General features: G+C 48.1%; 1 protein-coding gene across 4 annotated transcripts in view; it reads left to right on the top strand.

Annotated features, from left to right (window-relative positions):
* Positions 1-13,966: 13,966 nt before the first annotated feature.
* Positions 13,967-19,026, top strand: part of ephb3b (eph receptor B3b) — an 81,359-nt gene continuing 76,299 nt past the window's right edge. For 2 of the 4 annotated variants that reach the window (XM_078410922.1, XM_078410921.1), the window contains exon 1: positions 13,967-14,052. In XM_078410922.1, the coding sequence (XP_078267048.1) occupies positions 13,996-14,052 (57 nt within the window). In that variant the 5' untranslated portion in view covers positions 13,967-13,995. The remainder of the gene's footprint in view (positions 14,053-19,026) is intronic. The other 2 variants (XM_078410920.1, XM_078410919.1) reach the window with 1 other exon arrangement.

Raw genomic sequence — 19,026 nt, 5'->3', positions numbered from 1 at the left:
CGGTTCCATCATTGTTAACCTCTCCTCACATTGTTTCGTTCCGGGCCACCGCACGCCTGTGTCCATTCTCAGGAGTCAACGCACAATTATTCTCCCAGGCCGACAGTTCTCTTTGGCGTTCACAGAAGCTCGCGCCTTATTGTGTTCCGATCGGTACAAGAGAAAAGCCCAGCGATGGTGTGGAGGCCACACACACAACACGGCCCACTCCCCGCTCCCCGCCCACCCGCCCACCCACCCTCGCCTCACGAGCGACTGAACACATCTACGCTCTCGTTTGAAATATTTCAAAATACCATGGAAACTTGCTGAAGTGTGAAAAGCCAATACTTCAACTGGATTCAAAATCGGCCCCTGCTTTCGGTTATTTTTACAAGTCCGCAGTTGGAGGTGACACTTAAAAGTGTGCAAACGTAACCGACTCCCTGCCCCCGAAACAAAACAAAATGGAAGTATTGTGCACAGTCCTTCAGATATAAAGGCCGCAGTGTGTTTTCAGAATCAGGTTGAAAAGCAAATCGGCAAAATAGTCGGACTACCAAGTTTTCCAAACATGTACGTTAACAGTACATTGGATCCGAGCCCTGGTGCTCGAAACGTGAGCTCAGCAGCATCGTGTTCCGTTTCATTCAAGCTGAGTTAAGAAAAGTTTAGTTTAGTTTAGCTTCAAGGTACAGCATGGCAACAGGCCCTTCGGCCCACCGAGTCCACGCCGACCAGCGATCACGCCTTCACACTAGTTCTATCATGCACACACTAGGGACAATTTACAGAAGCCAATTAACCTACAAACCTGTACGTATTTGGGGTGTGGGTGGAATCCGGAGCGCCCGGAGAAAGCCCACGCAGGTCACGGGGAGAACCCACAAACTCCGTACAGACAGCACCCATAGTCGGGATCAAACCCCGGGTCCCTGACGCTGTGAGGCAGCAACTCTACCCCCTGTGCCACCGTGCTACCCTGAGTGCTAAGCCATTCTATGTTCTATAATATTGTCAACAGCCACGGTGGCACAGGGGGTAGAGTTGCTGCCAGAGCTAAAGAGTTTGAAACATGAGGATGGATAAATGGATGCGGGAACTATTAAACTAGTCTGAAGAAGGGTCTCGACCCGAAACGTCACCCATTCCTTCTATCCAGTGATGCTGCCTGACCAGCTGAGTTACTCCAGCACTCTGTGAAACGTCACCTATCCATGTTCTCCAGAGATGCTGCCTGACCTGCTGAGTTACTCCAGCACTCTGTGAAACGTCACCTATCCATGTTCTCCACAGATGCTGCCTGACCCGCTGAGTTACTCCAGCACTCTGTGAAACGTCACCTATCCATGTTCTCCACAGATGCTGCCTGACCCGCTGAGTTACTCCAGCACTCTGTGAAACGTCACCTATCCATGTTCTCCAGAGGTGCTGCCTGACCCGCTGAGTTACTCCAGCACTCTGTGCCTATCTTCCCAAACTATAACAGCAGGAGATGACTGTGAGCTGGGCGCGCTGCAGATGAGGATTTACCCCTGTGGATCTAAAGCAAGTTTACGACACAATACGATATGATAGCACTTTATTTATCCCAGGAGGGAAATTGATTTGGAACCATAGCTGGCTGGAAGGAAGGAGACAGAATCTGGGCAGAAGTCCAAACTGAGACACTGGCATGTGTACTTCCAATGTCTTGGGACAACCTGGTTTAGTTTAGTTTGGTTTGCTTTTCTTTGGTTTATTGTCACGTGTACCGAGGTACAGTGAAAAGCTTTTGTTGCGTGCCATCCAGTCAGCGGAAAGACAACGCACGATTACAACTGAGCCGAGGTTGTGGTAGGACGGTTCAGTTGCCTGATAACAGCTGGGAAGAAACTGCCCCTGAATCTGGAGGTGTGCGTTTCCACACTTCTGTACCTCTTGCCTGATGGGAGAGGGGAGAAGAGGGAGTGGCCGGGGTGCGACTGGTCCTTGATTGTGCTGCTAGCCTTGCCGAGGCAGCGTGAGGTGTAGATGGAGTCAACGGAAGGGAGGTTGGTTTGTGTGATGGTCTGGGCTGCGTCCACAATTCTCCACAATTTCTTGAGGTCTTGGATGGAGCTGTTCCCAAACCATCCTGACAAAATGCTTTCCCAATAAAATCCAGGCATGACGCGGTTCAATTTCATAAGTGATGGGAGCAGAATGAGGCCATTTGACCCATCGATGGGCCACAGTTTAAGAATAAGGGGTCGGCCATTTAGAACGGAGACGAGGAAAAACGTTTTCAGTCAGAGAGTTGTGAATCTGTGGAATTCTCTGCCTCAGAAGGCAGTGGAGGCCAATTCTCTGAATGCAATCAAGAGAGAGCTAGATAGAGCTCTTAAAGATAGCGGAGTCAGGGGGTATGGGGAGAAGGCAGGAACGGGGTACTGATTGAGAATGATCAGCCATGATCACATTGAATGGCGATGCTGGCTCGAGGGGGCCGAATGGCCTAATCCTGCACCTATTGTCTATTGTCTATCAAGTCTACTCCGCCATTCAATCATGGCTGATCTATCTCTCCCTCCTAACCCCATTCTCCTGCCTTCTCCCCATAACCTCTGACACCCGCACTAATCAAGATTCTATCTATCTCTGCCTTAAAAATATCCACTGACTTGTGGCCTCCACAGCCGTCTGTGGGAAAGAATTCCACAGATTCACCCCGTCCCTCTCCCCCTTTCCCATCTCACCATTTAGAGGAGAAATGGGGGCACTCCATGAAAAATTACTACTCTGTGAATACTTACTACTCCGTGAATAGTTAGTACTCAGTGAATACTTAATACTCTATGAATACAGTACTGCGTGAATAGTTAATACTTAGTACTCAGTGAATACTTAGTACTCTGTGAATACTTAGTACTCTGTGAATACTTAGTACTCCGTGAATAGTTAGTACTCAGTGAATATTTAGTATTCAGTAAATACTTAGTACTCTGTGAATACAGTACTCCGTGAATAGTTAGTACTCAGTGAATATTTAGTACTCAGTAAATACTTAGTACTCTGTAAATACTTAGTACCCCATGAATAGTTAGTACTCAGTGAATGCTTAGTACTCAGTGAATACTTAGTACTCTGTGAATACTTAGTACTCTGTGAATACTCAGTACCCCGTGAATACCTAGATCTAACGCTTTGAGTTTAAACAAAGTAAAGTACTGGTAACACAACAGGGCAGTCGGTAAGCCATTAACCTTTCTGACTGAAAGTCTGAAGAAGGGTCTCGACCCGAAACGTCACCCATTCCTTCTCTCCAGAGATGCTGCCTGTCCCGCTGAGTTACTCCAGCATTTTGTGTCTACCTTCGATTTTAAACCAGCACCTGCAGTTCTTTCCCACACAACCTGTCTGATGCATAGTTCGATCATGCATACGTCCATAAAACGATGACTGTTCATCCCACAGCTGCTGTTTAACCTTGTCAGCTATTCCTCAGCCAGGCGGCATTGACATCTTTGCCCAGTCACTCTGCTACAATAACAGTGTTCACGTTGATTGGTCGATTGGTTGCAGGACAGAGCATGGAAGCTGGTCCATCGGCTCGCCGAGTCCACGCCGACCAGCGATCACACTAGTTCTGTGTTATCCCCATTCTCATCCGCTCCCTACAAACTAGGGGGCAATTCTACAGAGGGGCCGATTAGCCCACAAACCCGCACGTCTTTGGGATGTGGGAGGAAACCGGAGCGCCCGGAGGAAACCCACGCAGGTCACGGGGAGAACGTGCAAACTCCACACACACAGACAGCAGCCGAGGTCAGGATTGAACCCGGGTCTCTGACGCTGTGAGGCAGCGGCTCTACCCGCTGCACCGCCGTGCCGCAAAGATATTTTTAAAATCATTATTCCTGGTCTATATCTTATTCAATTTTGCCCATTCAGTTTTTAATATCTTTTCAGTGTGACGCAGCGTTAGAGTTGCTGCCTCACAGCGCTAAAGGCCCGGGTTCCATCCTGACTACCGGTGCTGTCTGCGTGTGTGGAGTTTGCACGTTCTCCCCGTGACCGCGTGGGTTTCCTCCAGGCGCTCCGGTTTCCTACCACAATCCCAAAGGCGTGCGGGTTTGTGGGTTAATCGGCCCCTGTGTAAATTGGACCCTAGTGTGCAGGAGTGGATGAGAAAGTGGGATAACACGGAACTAGTGTGAACGGGAGATCGCTGGTCGGCATGGACTCGGTGGGCCGAAGGGCCTGTTTCCCTGCTGTATCTCCAAACTAAAAAAAATGATTGAAAAAATCAGATAATGGGCTTGGTAAGCCTGTCACTGACGATGCATCTAATTACATGGTCCAGTTGTTTCATTACAATCCTCGAATGTTGTTGTGTGTCAGTAATCTGGGTAATTATTTTTACTGGTGTTGCAAGAATTAATTAAGAAACACTTCCCAATTCCCTTCTGTTGCTTGAATTGACACTAGTTTGCTGTAGATCTCATTATTCCCTCAAGTGACCATGCTAATCTACTCTTAATACATGCAAGATTCTACCGGGGTTTACAGAAAATCTGGAGATAGACACAAAATGCTGGAGTAACTCAGCGGGTCAGGCAGCGTCTCTGGAGAACGTGGATAGGTGACGTTTCACAGAGTGCTGGAGTAACTCAGCGGGTCAGGCAGCATCTGTGGAGAACATGGATAGGTGACGTTTTACAGAGTGCTGGAGTAACTCAGCGGGTCAGGCAGCATCTCTGGAGAACGTGGATAGGTGATGTTTCACAGAGTGCTGGAGTAACTGAGCGGGTCAGGCAGCATCTCTGGAGAGAAGGAATGTGTGACATTTTGGGTCGAGACCCTTCTTCAGACAAAACATCTAGTCTACCTGGTCAATATGACCCCAGCAACACACACTAAGTGGGCACCAGACACTGGAATTGAAGCAATTTATCCATATTATAAATAATGAGACATCGCTAAAGGGCTTCAACTTATAACCACTTGGATACAAGGTGTAAAATTTCACCCAAGTCTGGAGGAAACCAGTGGAGATCTGCTTTAATTCCACCAGCGACCGTTTTGAAGAGAATATTTGTCATGCCCTTTCTCAATTAGAATGCAGAGCTGTTGGATATCTTTTACACAAGCCGTTGAATGTCTTTCACACAAGTCTCATGATATTTCCCCTTGTATTTCCCACTTCCAGACGCCTGTGCAGACACATGGGAAGTATAATCCAGAGTCAAGGCTCATTTCATCACCTCTGATGAAGACAAATGACTTCCAGTGCACGAACTGAACCTTGTCACAACCCATTTGCACTGAACAGCACACATGGGCTTTGCTCCATCTGTGGGCAGTAAGATGGAAATCTCAACCCACTTGCTGCAGGACATTCCGAGCTTGCTCTGTGGAACCACTGCCACTGATCTCGAGACGGGTCTCGGCTAGGGTTGCCAACTATCTCACTCCCAAATACGGGACACAAGGTGACGTCACCGCCCCGCCGCGCACCACGTGACCTCTCCCAGCCCGCGGCCACGTGCTCCACCAATGGCGGCCGCCCGGACCGGGAGGCGGGTTGCTACGTAACCTCAGTTAGGCGGCGCCCGGGCCTCCAGGCCTACACTGCCCGGGAATACAGCGTCCGGGCCTACACTGTCCGAGACTACAGCGTCCGGACCTGCAGTGTCCGGGCCTACACTGTCCAGACCTACACTGTCCTGGCCTACACGGTCCAGGATTACAGCGTCCCGGCCTACAGCGCCCCCCTGGCCTAATACGGGACAAGGGCGGTCCCGTACGCGACAAGCCAATTTAGCCCAAAACACGGGTAATACGGGACAGTTGGCAACCCTAGTCTCGGCCCAAAACGTCACCCATTCCTTCTCTCCAGAGATGCTGCCTGTCCCGCTGAGTTACTCCAGCATTTTGCGTTTACCTCCCATCTATCTCATTGGAGAACTTTGAACTATCTGTAGTCAGACTTTATCTTGCACTAAATCCTCTCTCTGTACACTGTAGATGGCTTAATTGTAATCATGTTTAAGTTCACAGGTTTGGGAACCAGGTTTAAGCCATTCGGCCCATCAAGTCTACTCCACTGCTCAATCATGGCTGTTCTATCTTTCCCACTAAACGTTATTCTCTGCCTCAGAAGGCAGTGGAGGCCAATTCTCTGAATGCATTCAAGAGAGAGCTAGATAGAGCTCTTAAGGATAGTGGAGTCAGGGGGTATGGGGAGAAGGCAGGAACGGGGTACTAATTGAGAATGTTCAGCCATAATCACATTGAATGGCGGTGATGGCTCGAAGGGGCTGAATGGCCTCCTCCTGCACCTATTGTCTATTGTCTATTATTCCCCTATTATGTATCTGTACACTGTGGACGGCTCGATTGTAATTGTGCATAGACTTTCCACTGACTGGTTAGCACGCAACAAAAGCCTTTCACTGTACCTCGGTACACTTGACAATAAACTAGACTGAACTGAACTGAACTCAAGTAGAAGGATATTGCATCGAAACAGTCTTCACCTTCCTGTGGCGAGCGTGTAATGCAGAGCACAATATAAACTGTAATAAAACGCACCCCATGGTGAGGACTGACCACGACAAATTGATGCTGTTTGTGTCTGACTCTGAACGACATTTGGTGCATTTGCTAATTTAACCAAATGCTTCAGTGTTGAATCATTGACTCAGTGATGATCCTTATCAGTACCTCACGATTCTCACAAAAATATTTTGCGCAATTCAAAGCTAATTGGTGAGCTAAATGAAACTCTTCATCTTTCACTGATCTTAATATGGTGATATCAGCTTAGTTGCGTTAAAATTGTCTGCATAGTTTGACCTACGTCAACCAACAAAGTAGGGTCTATAAATTCATTTGAGAGGAGCGGAATTAGGCCATTCGGCCCATCGAGTCTACTCCGCCATTCAATCGTGGCTGATCTATCTCTCCCTCCTAACCCCATTCTCCTGCCTTCTCCCCGTAACCCCTGACACCCAAACTAATCAAGAATCTATTTATTTCCGCCTTAAAAATATCCACTGACTTGGCTTCCACAGCCGACTGTGGCAAAGAATCCCACAGATTCACCACCCTCTGACTAAAGAAATTCCTCCTCTTCTCCTTTCTACAGGAACGTCCTTTAATTCTGAGACTATGACCTCTGGTCCTAGACTCTCCCACTAGTGGAAACATCTTCTCCACATCTAAGTTATAACTCTAATTTATTGTAAAATAAATGCACTCTGGTCTGCCTCTTGAATAGGTAGCTGTACACTTTATAATGTGTGCCGTGCCTAGTAAGATAAAGTCACAGATACATTTGAAAATTAAGTAGAGCTGATTCAAGAGAGAGTTAGATTTAGCTCTTGGAGGTAAAGGAATCAAGGGATATGGGGGAAAAGCAGGAACGGGGCACTGATTTTGGATGATCAGCCATGATCATATTGAATGGCGGTGCTGGCTGGAAGGGCCGAATGGCCTCCTCCTGCACCTATTTTCTATGTTTCTACGATTCAGAGAAAAGACATTGCAGGAGGAGGTTTGGAGAGCTGTGGCAAGCTGTTTACAAAACCCTGGATGGATTAAATGAACTTGTATCAATAGAAGAAGGTAAACACAAAAGAGAGCAATAGAAAATCTTGATCTTCCAAAAGTGAGATAAAGAGTAAGAGGCAAAGAGAAAATATCAAAAGATTTCACACGAGTGTTAGGTGTGTCTGATGTGCCACTTTCCGACGTAGTAATCTAATGGAGAACCAAGCCTACAATTACACGATACAGCATGTGAACAGGCCCTTCGGCCCACCGGGTCCGCGCCGACCAGCGATCCCCGCACACTAACACTATCCTACACACACTAGGGACAATTTACAATTTTTACCGAAGCCAATTAACCTACAAACCTGTACGATTTTGGAGTGTTGGTGGAAACCGGAGCACCCGGAGAAAACCCACTCAGGTCACGGGGAGAAAGTATAAAAAGACACAGAGTGCTGGAGTAACTCAGCGGGTCAGGCAGCATATGTGGAGAACATGGATAGGTGACGTTTCACAGAGTGCTGGAGTAAGTTAGCGGGTCAGGCAGCATCTGTGGAGAACATGCATAGGTGACGTTTCACAGAGTGCTGGAGTAACTCAGTGGGTCAGGCAGCATCTCTGGAGAGGATGGATAGGTGATGTTTCACAGAGTGCTGGAGTAACTCAGCAGGTCAGGCAGCATCTGTGGAGAACATGGATAGGCGATGTTTCACAGAGTGCTGGAGTAACTCAGCGGGTCAGGCAGCATCTGTGGAGAACATGGATAGGCGATGTTTCACAGAGTGCTGGAGTAACTCAGCGGGTCAGGCAGCATCTGTGGAGAACATGGATAGGTGACGTTTCACAGAGTGCTGGAGTAACTCAGCGGGTCAGGCAGCATCTGTGGAGAACATGGATAGGCGATGTTTCACAGAGTGCTGGAGTAACTCAGCGGGTCAGGCAGCATCTGTGGAGAACATGGATAGGTGACGTTTCAGGTTGGGACACTTCTCCAGTCTGAGGAGATGTGGGAAAAAAAAGTCAGTGGTCGCCTTAGGCTCCTCGTGTGCAGAGGGGGGGACAAAGCAATTCTTAATGCTCCGGCTTTTATTCATTTTTACAATAATTGATATTCTTTCTGATCCTCCAGTTAGCTGACTTCATGATTTGACAGGTTGGACTTTTGCAGAATAAAAATCAAAAATACATCACTTTAAATTGAATTCCGCTAACCTTCTCATTCAATATCTCGAGGAGTAAATGGCGTTGAATTGTGAACTGTGCAGTAACTAAACTCCTCTGGGAGTAAGGCATATTGATTCACGCTGAACAAATGGCCAGGCATGCATCTTTAAACTCTTGAGACCAATCTGTTTCGTTTGGCTTTAGTTTATTGCCACATGTACTGAGGTACAAGTGAAAAGCTTTTGTTGCATGCTAACCAGTCAGCGGAAAGTCACCAGTCAACGTGATTACAATCGAGCCGTTCACAGTGTACAGATACATGATAAAGGAATAACGTTTAGTGCAAGGTAAAGCCAGTAAATTCTGATCAAGGATAGTCCGAGGGTCACCAATGAGGTAGATAGTAGTTCAGCACTGCTCTCTGGTTGTGGTAGGATGGTTCAGTTGCCTGATAACAGCCGGGAAGAAACTGTCCCTGGATCTGGAGGTGTGCGTTTTCACACTTCTGTACCTCTTGCCTGATGGGAGAGGGGAGAAGAGGGAGTGGCCGGGGTGAGACTGGTCCTTGATTATGCTACTGGCCTTGCCGAGGCAACGTGAGGTGTAGATGGAGTCAATGGGAGGGAGGTTTGAATCTGATACCTGATGTAGTTATCTGAAGAAGATGGTGGCTGGAAGATTCTGCATGGATTATTAGTGTTAAATTTGATCATTGTTTGAATGTTTAGTTCAGTTTCGTTTAGAGATACAGCGCGGAAACAGGCCCTTCGGCCCACCAGGTCCGTGCCGACCAGCGATCACCCCGCACACTAACCCTATCCTGCACACACTAGGGCCAATTTCCAATTTTTACTGAAGCCAATTAACCTACAAACCTGAACGTCCTGTAGTGTGGGAGGAAACCGGAGCACCCGGAGAAAACCCACGCAGGTCACGGGGAGAACGTACAAACTCCGTACAGACGGCGCCCGTGGTCAGGATTGAACCCGGGTCTCTGGCACTGTGAGGCAGAAACTCAGGCGCTGTGAGGTAGCAACTCTACCGCTGCGCCACCCCTAATGTATGCAATGTGATATGTGGGTGGAGTGATGGTCTGAGGTAATGGGGTGGTGTGCGTTGGAATACATTTTAAATTGGGGAATATACTGCAGCAACAACGTGTTGATTATTGTCTGTGCTTTTTATGATTAACAAAAAAGTGTCAATGTGCGTATCAATTAAAAATTAATCTGAATTAATTCTAGAAGAATCCTGACCACTAGTGTGAAAAAAACCCGGCAGATGCTGGTTTAAATCGAAGGTAGACGCAAAATGCTGAAGTAACTCAGTGGGTCAGGCAACATCTTGGGAGAAACATGGACCAGGTGATAGGTGATGTTTCGGGTCGGGACCCTTCTTCAGACTGGAGAAGGGTCTCGACCCAAAACGTCACCCAATCCTTCTCTCCCGAGATGCTGCCTGACCCACTGAATACTCCAGCATTCGGTGTCTACCACCCCAGACACTGCCTGACCCGCCGAGTTTCTCCAGCATTTTGTATTTAGCTCAAGATTCCAGCATCTGCAGTTCCTGATGTCATTAAAAACTAGGCTTAGGTTGATTGTTGTTAATTACGTGTAACGAGGTACCGTGAAAAGCCTTGTACATGGTTTGATATCCAATCAGGGTGGTGTGGGTTTCTGACGATGCTCATTTAGAAGAATGAGAGGGGGACCCTCATTGAAACGTGAATAGTGAATACAGAATAGTGAGCAGCCTGGATAGAGTGGATGTAGAGAGTCTGTTTCCACTTGTGGGAGAGTCTAGGACCAGAGGGCACAGCCTCAGAATTAAAGGACGCTCATTAGGAAGGAGATGAGGAGGAATTTCTTTAGTCAGATGGTGGTGAATCTATGGAATTCATTTCCACAGAAGGCTGTGGAGGCCAAGTCAGTGGATATTTTTATGGCATAGATAGATAGATTCTTGATCAGTACGGGTGTCGGGTTAATTCTGCTCCTATTACTTATAAGTTTATGATGCCGGCTGCCTTTTTGAGGCAGCGCCCCCTGTAGATCCCTTCGATGGTGGAGATGTCATTACCCGTGAGGGACCGGGCAGTGTCCACCATTTTGTGTCATCTCCTTCATTCCTCGGCATTTGAGTTGCAGGAGCCAGGCTGTGATAGAAACGTAGAAAATAGATGCAGGAGTAGGCCATTCGGCCCTTCGAGCCAGCACTGCTGTTCAATATGATCATAGCTGACCATTAGGGTTGCCAACTTTCTCACTGGCAAATAAGGGACAAAAGGTGACGTCACCGTCCCGCGCCCCACGTGACCTCACCCAGCCAGTGGCCACGTGCTCCCGCTCCACCAATGGTGGCCGCCCGGGCTGGGAGACGGGTTGCTACGTAACCTCAGTTAGGTGGCGCCCGGGCCCATGGGCCTACACTGTCCGGGCCTACAGCGGCCCCCGGGCCTAAAGTGTCCGGGCCTACAGTGTCTGGGCCTAATATGGGACAAGGGTGGTCCCATACGGACCAAACCAATTTAGCCCAATATACGGGATGTTCCGGCTAACACGGGACAGTTGGCAACACTACTGATCATCCAGAATCAGTACCCTGCTTTTCCCCCTCATATCCCTTGATTTCCTTAGCTCTAAGAGCTAGATCGAACTCTCCCGTGAAGACTTATTATTATGTTATCTTATGTTTCTCGGCCAGTCCGTGTGCCGGATGCATTCTTACATCTGAATATCTGAGCGTGATGAATGTCGGCGTTTTATTTCAATGATTGCTTGAATTGTCTGAAAGGATACAGGCCGACCGACCCCCGTGATCTCTCGAAGTCTCTCAGCGTATGTTTTTTGGAGCAGAGTTGCTAATTGGGCTCATTCATTCACTTTCACTCCTTTTCGCGAAGGTGGGTGGAAATAAATCTAAAGCAAAATTCGGGAACATCAAAAAAAAAAATAGGCTTGCAGGAGATTCCTTTGTTAGGAAGCTGTGGGGAGAAATAACTGCAGATGCCGGTACAAATCTAGCTCTGAACTCAACAGAAGCACCCCCTTAAGATATGAGGCAGGCATCACAAAATGCTGGATTAACTCAGCGGGTCAGGCAGCATCTCTGGAGAGAAGGAACGGGTGACGTTTCGGGTCGAGACCCTTTGGGGGCAGAGATGCTGCCTGACCCGCTGAGCCACTCCAGCATTTTGTGATTCCTTTGTTAGGAAGCCGGTCCATTGTAGCACATAATACACGACACACTCCCACACAAACACAGCCCAACGTCGACCGCTTTGAAAAATGCAGATGCCGCTGCAAACTTTGACAACAATATTATTTTTCCTGAATATTCCATTCCCACTTTAGATTCACTGGTGCAAAGCTGTCACTTATCTAGCATCGTGTGTGCTTTGTACCATCTGTATTGTTTCAGAAAATGCTGAACAAACACAGCGCAGGATCCCGAACATTTCAATTTGCTTGCTCCAGCGGATAAGCTGATCCAACTGACCAGAAACACCTGCTGATTTATATCTCATTATGGGGCTAATTGATTTGTTTAGGCAACAAACACTTTTGGCAGGAGATTTTCCACAGGTCACCATCCATGATTAGCTAGGGGCGGCCGCGCGTTAATATTTGAACTTCGCCTCTCCTGCATCCTTGGTATTCGGCTCGACAATACCGACACGATTACCACCCTCACCTGATCGCAGCTTGCAAGAGCACAGTTTAGAGATACAGTGAGAGCGGAAACAAGCCCTTCGGCCCACCGGGTCCGCGCCGACCAGTGATCCCCGCACATTAGTGGTGGCGCGGCGGTAGAGTTGCTGCCTTACAGCGAATGCAGCGCCTGAGACTCAGGTTCGATCCCGACTACGGGCGCCGTCTGTACGGAGTATGTATGTTCTCCCCGAGACCTGCGTGGGTTTTCTCCGAGATCTTCGGTTTGGAGCCAGCACCACCATTCAATGTGATCACGGCTGATCATTCTCAATCAGTACCCCGTTGCTGCCTTCTCCCCATACCCCCTGACTCCGCTATCCTTAAGAGCTCTATCTAGCTCTCTCTTGAATGTAGATTGTAGTTCAGTCTTCGGTAAAGATTGTAAATTGTCCCTCGTGTGTGTGTGGGATAGTGTTAATGTGCGGGGATCGCTGGCCGGCGCGGACCCGGTGGGCCGAAGGGCCTGTTTCCACGCTGTATCTCTAAACTGAAGTGAACTAAGTAGCTATTCTTGCTCACGTGATCCCGTTTCAGTGATTTGTAACAGTCCTTCTCTGCCCCCTGGGGCATGTTTAATGTGAATTACCCACATCCATTTTAAACCCCTTTCTGTGCCTTTGACCCTGTCCACCCTCCCGCACAATCTGTGCCTCTGGTTTCCTTAACCTTTGCCCACTGGAGTGCTGATTTATGAGCCGAGAACTTCAGGTTGTATTCGACGTAAATCAAAACATTCTGTGGCTGAAAACGCAAAACCTTTGTTTCCAGAGAAGTGGGGGGGAGACATTTGCACACTTCCTTCCCCCTGAGTTTAGTTTAGTTTTAGAGATACAGCGCGGAAACAGGCCCTTCGGCCCCCCGAGTCCCCTCCGACCAGCGATCCCCACACACCTACACTATCCTACACACACCAGGGACAACTTACAATGTTTACCGAAGCCAATTAACCTACAAACCCGCACGTCTTTGGAGTGTGGGAGGAAACCGAAGATCTCGGAGAAAACCCCACACAGGTCACGGGGAGAACGTGCAAACTCTGTACAGACAGCGCCCGAAGTCGGGATGGAACCCGGGTCTCTGGCGCTGTGAGGCAGCAACTCTACCGTTGCGCCACCGTGCCCACCCCTGCATCTCTAATCTAAACTAAACATACAAAACAAAGCTTTTCGCTGTACCTCGGTACCCCTGACAATAATAAGGCTACAGCTAAGCTGCTGTGATCACCAATTTGCATTTTGCGTTGCATCTGTGCAGATTTGCATTCTGCGTTGCATCTGTGCAGGTTTGCATTCTGCGTCGCATCTGTGCAGGTTTGCATTCTGCGTTGCATCTGTGCAGGTTTGCATTCTGCGTTGCATCTGTGCAGATTTGCATTTTGTGTTGCATCTTTGCAGGTTTGCATTCTGTGTTCCATCTGTGCAGGTTTGCATTCTGCGTTGCATCTGTGCAGGTTTGCATTCTGCGTTGCATCTGTGCAGGTTTGCATTCTGCGTTGCATCTGTGCAGGTTTGCATTCTGTGTTCCATCTGTGTAGGTTTGCATTCTGTGTTGCATCTTTGCACCTTCTGTTTTGTACCTGTCATTGATCTTCTTTCTCTTCTGATCCGCAGAGACCCTGATGGATTCAAGATGGGCGACCGCAGAGCTGGGGTGGACCGCATTCCCAGAGACAGGGGTGAGGACAACTTGTTCAATGTACTGAAGATAGACACAGAATGGTGGACTAACTCAACGGGACAGGCAGCATCTCTGGAGAAAAGAGAATGGGTGACGTATCCGGTCGAGACCCTTCTTCAGACTGAAGAAGGGTCTCGACCCAAAACGTCGGCCAATCCTTCTCTCCAAAGGTGCTGCCTGTCCCGCTGAGTTACTCCAGCACTTTGTGCATATCTTTCATTCATTGTTCTTTATCTCTCTACATCATCGTCTATATCTATCGTTTCCCTCGATCCTGATTCACCGCCCTTGTCCCATATTAGGCCCGGGGGCCGCTGTAGGCCCGGACACTGTAGGCCCGGGGTCCGTTCTAGGCCCGGATACTGTAGGCCCGGGGGCCGCTGTAGGCCCGAACACTGTAGGCCCGGACACTGTAGGCCTGGGGTCCGCTGTAGGCCCGGACACTGTAGGCCCGGGGGCCGCTGTAGGCCCGGACACTGTAGGCCCGCGGGCCGCTGTAGGCCCGGACAGTGTAGGCTAACGGAGTGTGTTCGAGGAGCAGGGCCGAGTGTGTTCGCCTAACGGAGGCTGCGTGTCAACCCGCCTCCCGGCCCGGGCGGTCGACATTGGTGGAGCGGGAGCACGTGGCCGCTGGCTGGGTGAGGTCACGTGGGGCGCGGGGCGGTGACGTCACCTTGTCCCTTATTTGGGAGTGAGAAAGTTGGCAACTCTAATTTTAACCGTCAGGGGTAAAGTGCGGTCCTGACCTCCCAAATACCTCATTTGGAGACCCCTGAACTATCTTTAATTGGACTTTATCAGACTCTATCTTGCATTAAAATGTTGTGCCCTTAATCTGTACAGACAAGTGGGAGAGTCTAGGACCAGAGGCCACAGCCTCAAAAATAAAAGGACGTTCCTTTAGTAAGGAGATCAGGAATTTCTTTAGTCAGAGGGTGGTGAATCTGTGGGATTCTTTACCACAGGAGGCTGTGGAGGCCACAAGTCAATGGTATTTTTAAGGCGGAGATAGATAGATTCTTGATCAGTGCGGGTATCAGGGGTTACGGGGAGAAGGCAGGAGAATGGGGTTAGGAGGGAGAGATAGATCAGCCATGATTGAATGGCGGAGTAGACTTGATGGGCCGAATGGCTTTATTCTGCTCCTAGAACTTCTGACTTTATGAACGTATGGATTTTATTTTGTGAGTTGTTGCAAAGCCATGCCCATTATGAAAAGATTTAAGCAAAACATTGCAAAAAGCGCTACATATTTCTGCCTGCTTCATGGGATACGTTACATAACATTTTATCTTTGCCAGAATAATCTTTGTGCCGATGTGAAGCTTCAGTTTCAAAGAAAATATTCAGCCATTGAATGGAAATTTCATTATTATACATACATATTTTTAAAATTGTGGACAGATTTCACCGCTGTGTATCAAGTATATTCCCCCCCCCCCTTAGTTCTCATTTGAAGCAGGTTTAAATTTTGCGTTCAATATAAAATTTATATTTATCAAAACACAAATTGCTGGAGTAACTAGTGCGGCACGGTGGCGCAGCGGTAGAGTTGCTGCCTCACAGCGCCAGAGACCCGGGTTCCATCCTGACTACGGGTGCTGTCTGTACGGAGTTTGTACGTTCACCCCGTAACCTGCGTGGGTTTTCTCCGGGTGCTACGGTTTCAATAGACAATAGACAATAGGTGCAGGAGTAGGCCATTCGGCCCTTCGAGCCAGCACCGCCATTCAATGGTGATCATGGCTGATCATTCACAATCAGTACCCCGTTCCTGCCTTCTCCCCATACCCCCTGACTCCGCTATCCTTAAGAGCTCTATCTAGCTCTCTCTTGAAAGCATCCAGAGAATTGGCCTCCACTGCCTTCTGAGGCAGAGAGTTCCACAGGTTTACAACTCTCTGAGTGCAAACGTTTTTCCTCATCTCCGTTCTAAATGGCCGACCCCTTATTCTTAAACTGTGGCCCCTGGTTCTGGACTCCCCCAACATTGGGAACATGTTTCCTGCCTCTAACGTGTCCAACCCCTTAATAATCTTATACGTTTCGATAAGATCCCCTCTCATCCTTCTAAATTCCAGTGTATACAAGCCTAGTCGCTACAGTCTTAACAGAGTGGTGAATCTGTGGAATTCTCTGCCACAGAAGGTAGTTGAGGCCAGTTCATTGGCTATATTTAAGAGGGAGTTAGATGTGGCCCTTGTGGCTAAAGGGATTGGGTATGGAGAGAAGGCAGGTACGGGATACTGAGTTGGATGATCAGCCATGATCATATTGAATGGCGGTGCAGGCTCGAAGGGCCGAATGGCCTACTCCTGCACCTATTTTCTATGTTTCGATGTTTCTATGTTTCAACATACGATAGACCCGCCATTCCGGGAATTAACCTAGTGAACCTACGCTGCACTCCCTCAATAGCAAGAATGTCCTACCTCAAATTTGGAGACCAAAACTGCACACAGTACTCCAGGTGCGGTCTCACTAGGGCCCTGTACAACTGCAGAAGGACCTCCCACACTCCAAAGACGTGCAGATTTGTAGGCTAATTGGCTTCGGTAAAATTGTAAAAATTGTCCCTGGTGTGAGTAGGAAAGTGCTAGTGTGATAGACGCGGACTCGGTGGGCCGAGGGGCCTGTTTCCGTGATGTATCTCCAAACTAAACTAAACTAAACTCAGCGGGTCGGGCAGCATCTGTGGAGGGAATGGGTAGACGGTATGCCAGGTCAGGACCGACTTTGGTCTCATCAGCATTCCAGCATCAACGATATCTTGTGTCTTCAATAAATAGTTACTGTTGTAAAAAGGGCCCTGCTTATAGAAGAGTCACACGTGGGAATTGATGGCTGAGATAACATAGAAACATAGACATGAAAATAGGTGCAGGAGTAGGCCATTCGGCCCTTCGAGCTTGCACCGCCATTCAATATGATCATGGCTGATCATCCAACTCAGTATCCCGTACCTGCCTTCTCTCCATACCCCCTGATCCCTTTAGCCACAAGGGCCACATCTAACTCCCTCTTAAATATAGCCAATGAACTGGCCTCAACTACCTTCTGTGGCAGAGAATTCCACAGATTCACCACTCTGTGTGAAAAAAAACTTTCTCATCTCGGTCCTAAAAGACTTCCCCCTTATCCTTAAACTGTGACCCCTTGTTCTGGACTTCTGTAACTGTGTGTAGGATCGCCCATGATATGGTTTATCTTCCTGTACATTTTATTCGGAAATTCGGCAGGCTACCCTTCTGATCTAGATAATTTTCTGTTTCAAACTGGCTTGTGGTTGCCAAGTATTTATACAGGTACTAGACGCACAAAATCCACTCGTTAAATCTTACCATGTGTAATTCCTAAATATAAAATAGTGTGATTGGTGGAAAAAAGGCCAGCTTAGTTCAGTTTTAAATGTTTTTAATAGTGTTACATACCATGACGTTTCCCCTTCCGTGGCTCAGATGAATTTGGCCAATGACTATGTTATCACTGAAGACAGACACAAAGAGCTGGAGTAACTCAGCGGGACAGGCAGCATCTCTGGGGAGAAGGGGCAGCTGACGTTTCCGAACGAGACCCTTCTTCAGACTGCTTCGTCTCGTAGTCTGGAGAAGGGTCTCGACCTGAAACGTCACCTATTCCTTTTCTCCAGAGATGCTGCCTGTCCAGCTGAGTTACTCCAGAATTGGATTGAATTGGAATGAAAGATACAGCATGGAAACAGGCCCTTCAGCCCACCAAGTCCATGCCAATTTAGAATATTGTGTCCAGTTCTGGGCACCAAGTTATAGGAAAGATATTGCCAAGCTTGAAAGGGTTCAGAAAAGATTTACGAGGATGTTGCTAGGACTAGAGGGTGTGAGCTATAGGGAGAGGTTGAGTAGGCTGGGTCTCTATTCCATGGAGCGCAGGAGGATGAAGGGTGATCTTATAGAGGCCCTTCTGCAGTTGTACAAGGCCCTAGTGAGACCGCATCTGGAGGACTGTGTGCAGTTTTGGTCTCCAAATTTAAGGAAGGATATTCTTGCTATTGAGGGCATGTAGCGAAGGTTTACTAGGTTATTTCCCGGAATGGCGGGACTGTCATATGTTGAAAGACTGGAGCGACTAGGCTTGTATACACTGGAATTTAGAAGGATGAGAGGGGATCTTATCGAAACGTATAGGATTATTAAGGGGTTAGACATGTTAGAGGCAGGAAACATGTTCCCAATGTTGGGGGAGTCCAGAACAAGGGGCCACAGTTTAAGAATAAGGGGTAGGCCATTTAGAACTGAGATGAGGAAAAACTTTTTCAGTCAGAGAGTTGTGAATCTGTTGAATTCTCTGCCTCAGAAGGCAGTAGAGGCCAATTCTCTGAAAGCATTCAAGAGAGAGCTAGATAGAGCTCTTAAGGATAGCGGAGTCAGGGGGTATGGGGAGAAGGCAGGAACGGGGTACTGATTGAGAATGATCAGCCACGATCACATTGAATGGCGGTGCTGGCTCGAAGGGCCGAATGGCCTCCTCCTGCACCTATTGTCTATTGGGTCAGGCAGCATCTCTGGAGAGATGGAATGGGTGACGTTTCGGGTCGAGACCCTTCTTCAGACTCAAGAAGAATGAAGAAGGGTGTCGACCCGAAACGTCACCCATTCCTTTTCTCCAGAGATGCTGCCTGTCCCGCTGAGTTACTCCAGCATTTTGTGTCCACCTTCAGCTGATCATTGACAGACACTTGTTGGAAAATAAATCTTCGTCGTCTCAAGCGGTAGACTCCAATGTTTGCTCAAGGAGGTCAGTCCACAAAGATTATACAAGTTTGAGTATTGATTTTCCACTGTTCAAGGCCAGTTTAGCTAGAGTAACGTTGTTTTTCAGTAGCTGATTTGAAAAAGTCAATTAATTATTATGTGGATGTTTGCTCATGCATTATTAAAGCAGGGTGGCATTAACCACTGTGTCACGTATCGCTCCCCCCAGCGTTACATTTAAT

This window comes from Rhinoraja longicauda, chromosome 13, assembly GCF_053455715.1.
Source record: "Rhinoraja longicauda isolate Sanriku21f chromosome 13, sRhiLon1.1, whole genome shotgun sequence".
In the NCBI taxonomy this organism is placed as follows: Eukaryota; Metazoa; Chordata; class Chondrichthyes; order Rajiformes; family Arhynchobatidae; genus Rhinoraja; species Rhinoraja longicauda.
This window is presented reverse-complemented; position numbering and strand designations above follow the sequence as displayed.